We start from the raw sequence: 6000 nt of genomic DNA on the forward strand, positions 1-6000 counted from the left end.
GATTCTCAAAGTTTCAATCCAATGGCAAAGCTGCAGAAAGCTAAGGCCATTAATTAATCATAGATTCAAAAGACATCGGTAAAAAGAAGTGGAAGATGAGTATTGCGCGCCGAGGTGGAGGGGTTTGAAGTCCACCGGTTTCGTTTTGACCGGGCACCAGCAAGGATTGATGATGTGGTGACCGGGCAGAAGGAAAATTTTGCTTCCATCGGCCAAGGTTTGCCTTTTCATGACCGAGGCCAAGAAAAAAGGCAAGGCCGTGACTTTTTTCTTGCCCAGGCTCGCCGGCTGCCAGCTCGGCAGATACCTGTCGTGGCTGACGTCAGCGTGTTGTGTGGAGAGAGAGAGAGACTCGACGAAGGACGATGATCGGATTCGGTCTGATTTGCTCCGAGATCATCACTTCTTGATTCTAGGACGAGAACCAACATCAAAACAAGCCCAGACATTCCAGAATCGCCGCAGTGCAAGGTAACTCCGACGAAGCCGACGGTACCCAGAATCGAAAAGCATTAAAAATCGATCAATTCCAACAAGTAAGTATACCCAGATTAGAGCTCGACGAGAGGATTATGTTTCATACCTTAGGTGACCCAAACGATGGCCGGAGTCGCAGGAAAAGTCAGAAATTGCCGGAAAAGCTTCAAGCTTCTGAGCTCGAATCTCTCTCCACGGTCCGTGCATGGACGATCCGCGGCCAAAGGTGCGCCGGCGTCGTCAAGACGAAGCGAATGCCAGTGGTCCGCCGCCGTGATATGGCCGGAATCGAAAGTTCCGGTCGGGTCTTCCATACGGGTCGCCAGTTCTCTCTCTCGGGTCGAGGGAGCTCGATGCTTCTGGAACGATCTTGGTCGTTGAACTGTGCGGAGGGATATTTATACCCAAAACTCAGTTTAATCCGAGGGCTGAGATTAAACGGTGAGGATTTGAATGGCCCAGATCGCTCCAAATTAATAAACAGTAAAAAAATGAACACTAAAATTAAAAGTAAAATATTTGATGAACAGTGGAATATAAACAGTAAAAGTAGATGAACAGTCAAAAGTGAACAGTATTGACCGGTCAAGAAAAAAAACGGGTGCAAACCCATGTCCAGTGGCAGTGAATAGTAACTTGACTGGTCGAATTCTTGACTTCTCGACTTTGCCTTTTCTTGACTACGGGTGCACTTGCTCTTATATATGCCCAGGGGATAGAATGGACGATTCATGTTTAACTGTAAAACCAAACATCATCATGAATAATTCATCCCCAGTTCATGATAATGAAGGTGCATTTGTTCTTCTTGCAAATGTGCTCGTGGCTGCAGGTGCGTGGAAAAGACGGTGCGGGCATTCGTTCTTCATGAAAAATGAAGATGTCTCAAGTTGCATGTTTCTCACTGCTGCTGCTACTATATCATAACCATTAACTGATTCAAACAGTGTGCAATGAGATATCTATTTGCTGTAAGAATCACATGACCAAAAGGCAGTAATTGTTTGTTCGGAAGAGTGATATGTTGGTAAACAAGGCTCTAAAATCGCTACTGGAGGCAAATACACACTGAAGATTCGACATCATGAGGAATGCTTTTGAGTACTTATTGCATGGTCCGGAATTACCACGTGTTGTCTGTGCTCCCAACAACTAAGAGGCCGACACATGCATGCAAGGACTAAAAAGAAGAAGAAAAAAGAAAAGAAGAAAAAAAATAGGCCAATCATCGTCAAGTCAAGACCACATGGATCAATCCGATTATCAGAGACCACGAACATGTGGTACCCGGGACTACTGACTAATTTATGCAGTCCTATGACAAATGGTCATGACCTTACTCGTACACGATCATCTGTTCTATAGCTTGTACGTCTGAACCATGATCGTGTGACCAGAGCGTCCTCGTGTGATAAGTTTCGCTCTGCGGAGATTTCATGGTCGGATTCCTTTAGTCCTGCCTTACTGCTTTGCATCCTGGGCCTCTGGAAAGTTCTACAAGAGATGTTACAACGAGAAATTGTAATGGTCAAGACTTGATGAGTAGTACTCGGGTTATGATTCACATACTTTCAGTTTCAGACACCTAAAATTTTAGACTACTAACAGAGTCTGCTGCTACGGAATATGTGGAGTTCCAGATTTAACGTTCCAACTCTAAACTCTTAACCAGTTCCTGTTCTTAAGTTTGAGAATAATCATATGTATAAAGAATGAAGAAATCCATCTTGCATACAAGAGCAAATCATTTGTATATAATGTAAAGACACCCTGTATCTAATGTATAAAGACACCCTGTATCTAATATACATTACTATCTCCAGGTTCCACACAAACTAGAAAATCTCATGTGCTCACAAACTATGCATGTACACCAGTGAAAGTTTGCCAATGAAATTATAACATATCAAAGAACAAAAAAACAGAATAGAGAGCAAGATATCAAGGTCAAGGTATGGAAGTTGAATTGTAGATGTGGGAGAGCTCATCAGCTTGTGTTGTTACACTTCCAATGTTTGGTTGGCACACAGCTTAGGTAATGGCACCAGCTGCAGTGCTTGTTTCCGTCCTCTCCTTTGAACAGCATCACCAATCCCACAGTATACCTGCAATTAACAAGAAAACTGAAAATTAGTTCTGTCACAAGAAATCACATTTACGCTAATGCGAATGCTACAACTTGAGAGACACTTTAGTGAAACTACGGTGGTGCATCCTTGGGTCTGTCCCGGATTAGATGCCTGACGACGTTGTTGTCATGCCATCTAATTCCTCAAACAGGACTCATGCAAATGAGGCCGAGATATGTCCATTCAAGATTCAAATCATTAAAACTCTGCAATAAGCTTACCAAACAATCACCGAGGCAAGGGCAAGCACACAAAAAACCAATTGGTAAGCCTTGTACTTAGATTTGACACGAGCACCAGCTGGAAGATTCCGACTCTCCAACCATCCAAACTGGGGACGAAATAGCAGTACAAAACCGAGGAGAAACCCAGAAATAAATCCTCCAATGTGGGCAAAGTTGTCAACATGAGGAAGAATTCCAACTGCTAAGTTGATGGCAATGATGATTACAAGAGTGAACAGAGCTGCAGCCTGTAAGGACAAGAAGAGGACAGGTTATGAAACATTAACACAAAACTAAGTCGTTTTCAAGAATATCAACTTAATTTTAGAATTGCAAAGTCAGTGAGTTGCATACCTTGTTGCTATAGATACTCCAGTTGGTGAGAAGCTCTGATAACATAGCTCCAAGAAGTCCAAACAAAGCGCCAGAAGCACCAACAGAAATATTGTTATGACTCTGAAGGAAAAGGGCTGATAATATACTCCCACCAAGTCCTGACAACAGGTAGATTATCCCCACGCGAACTGCCAGATCATTCAAAGCAGAATTAATTTTAGATCATCACAAAAAAATGTAAAAATAGGATGCATGAGTAAACTAAATAAGGCTTAGAATAAGTATACAATTTTCGTTATTGGAACATAACAGATATATAATTTATACATAACTCCAGTTAAATGAACAATTGCATTCGGCAGGGTAAAGTAAATCCAGAAACTATCGATACAAACAACTTCAGACAAGAGTTGGAATGAGACAACAAAGTGGCTGTATCAAGGGCTAAATGACAATACAAGAATGTTTCCGAGCATTAGCTTTTAGAAGTACTGAGAATATTAGAGAGCCATCAAGTTTAATATTTTCTAATTTACTTGATGAACACAAAACCTTAAATCAAAATACTGGAAGAAAAAAGGCATACCAAAGCCGAATTGCTGTTCCAGACGGATGCCAATAAAGACCAAGCTCAGCATGTTTGCAAGCACATGTATGACACCGGCATGCAACCAGATACAAGCGATAAGCCTCCATGCTTCATTCCCATGTACAACCTTGTACCACTGCAGGCCTCCCATTTTTTCCAATCTGCAAAAGCAAAACATAGTAATCAGATCACGTAGATGGCAAAGAAAATTCTATTAAATAAAAAACCATCATTCCTTGAATTTTGGCACACAGAGAAATTTTTTTGCCCCAAATCTTTAATATCGATGATTTAATATTGTTTGTTGGAATATCACAGAAAGGGTCAGTTCTTTTCTGGTAAGGGAAGAACAGAAAAGGTCATCTCTTGTACGGAGTCCTACAAAAAGTAACTGACATAAACTAGTCGATTACTCTATAGAATTTATGGTGCCAGACAAACGAAGACAAGCAGAATGAAACCCTTCGCTTCTGATACTACAGAATTGAAATTGGAGAAAATGAAGACAAGTCAAACATCAGCCTAAACTTTCAATTGGGACAAAAGCATCAGAAAATCAAGCAATTCAATCAATCATGATCCTGAACTCAACAAGACAAAAATTCTAAAAGAGATGAAAGATGGAAAACTAGAAATTTCAACAAATTCACACAGCCGCAATATCTTAAACTAAAAAAAGTAACCCACTTTAACAATCCCAAACTCCATTAAAACCCCAAACAGGAAATTAACAAAAACCCAGAAAGATCACAAATTGAAACATTGGGTGTGTTATAGAACTACTTACGTTGCAGCAGATGGACCAAAAAGAGGGTTCTCTTTCAAAGGCTGAAAGGAAAGCCTCCCAAGAAACCTGGCCACACACTTGCCTTCCAAACCCGAATTGTTCTTCGGACAGTTGTTCACGAACATGGTCACAATAAAGATAGCAACATTGGCAACTACAATCATAGGAACCAACCACGATGTCCACGAAGACTCGGAAGTTGCGACATAGTACTGGTTTGGGTTGTTGTAACCGTTGCTTCTGGCTTTTGGCGGCCCTCCTCCTTCTAGATCAGCCATTGTTTGATTGGTTTGTTCCTCTCTGGCTCTAAAGAACTAAAGCTTTGTTTAACTAATATGACAAAAGGGGCTGTGCTTTATGGTTTTGGGGTGTGGTGGTTTTGGAAGCAACAAGTATATGAAAGAATGGGAACAGGGATTGAGAAGTGACTTAAAAGCGAGTAGAAGACGTGCTGTGATGAAGGAAACGAAGGAGATTGGGAGAAGAGGAAGAAGGTGGGTTGGTTGGGAAAGCTATGGATTTGACAGTCGGAATCGTGTTTGTAACTCCGTGAAAAATGTGTGTGACTTTCTTCTTGGTGCTTCGTTGTCTGGTCTTTATATATTTATGTTATTGCCTACGCGGTGCTGCTCTTTTAAATTTAACACTATCATTGCCAAAAAAAAAAATTAAAAGTGTTAATTAATCAATATTAAGTTATTGTTTTGTTGAATTACTTGCTTGTCCCCTTCTTGGTTTTCCTTTTCATGAATGTTTTTTGTGTGAAGTATAACTGTATAAGAAAAACATTATTGTACACAACACCAGAAAAACATTATTTCTCTAATCACCTTATAGTTTGTCTACCTTTTTTTTCTTTGGTACAAGTTTCTCCATATCTCACTCACATATCAGGTAATTACGGATTTTGTGATCATATACTCTCAGATTGAATTAAAAATATATTATTTTGATCTCAACTTTGATAATTAAAACCACGTGGTGTGGTGTGTTGGTCGAACGGCTTAGTCTGGTACCCCCAGGTCTAGCGTTTGAATCCCAGCTCCATCCCGTGGCCAGCAGATTTGAGGGATCATTTGGATTCGTGCGGCAATGTCGGTGCATGTGTCCTGGCGCTGAGATACCGCTGCATGGGTGTGTGAGTTTAGATTACATAATCAAGTGATCATGACTATTCTTTTGTTAACCCTAACTTGTGCCTAAATTTTCTTCTTTCTTTTTAATTTAGGAAAATCCCATCATATGAGATTCTTTTGTGTTTGGTATAGAACGAATCAAATGATTGATTTGACTTAACCTAGATTACAGCTACTTAGTATGGATTTTTCTTGAATTTAAACTCAGAATTCGAGATACACTTCCTTTTGTACGGAGTTTAATTAACTTCTATTTTTATACTTCTCAATTTGATTTCATTTAAAATAAATTTTGGAAAAAATTAAATTATTAAATGTAAAA

The 6000-nt window shown here is 40.0% G+C and overlaps 1 protein-coding gene across 1 annotated transcript; it reads right to left on the reverse strand.

Moving 5' to 3' along the window:
- Nucleotides 1–2204: 2204 nt before the first annotated feature.
- Nucleotides 2205–5093, reverse strand: LOC133742700 (RHOMBOID-like protein 2). The gene is made up of 5 exons (XM_062170383.1): nucleotides 4543–5093; nucleotides 3753–3916; nucleotides 3185–3354; nucleotides 2828–3078; nucleotides 2205–2582 (listed from the first exon to the last, which is right to left on the reverse strand). Exons 1-5 carry the CDS (start codon nucleotides 4818–4820, stop codon nucleotides 2465–2467), a joined length of 981 nt encoding a protein of 326 aa, XP_062026367.1. The 5' UTR covers nucleotides 4821–5093; the 3' UTR covers nucleotides 2205–2464.
- Between the last annotated feature and the right edge of the window lie 907 nt (nucleotides 5094–6000).

Source organism: Rosa rugosa, chromosome 4, assembly GCF_958449725.1.
Source record: "Rosa rugosa chromosome 4, drRosRugo1.1, whole genome shotgun sequence".
Lineage (NCBI taxonomy): Eukaryota > Viridiplantae > Streptophyta > Magnoliopsida > Rosales > Rosaceae > Rosa > Rosa rugosa.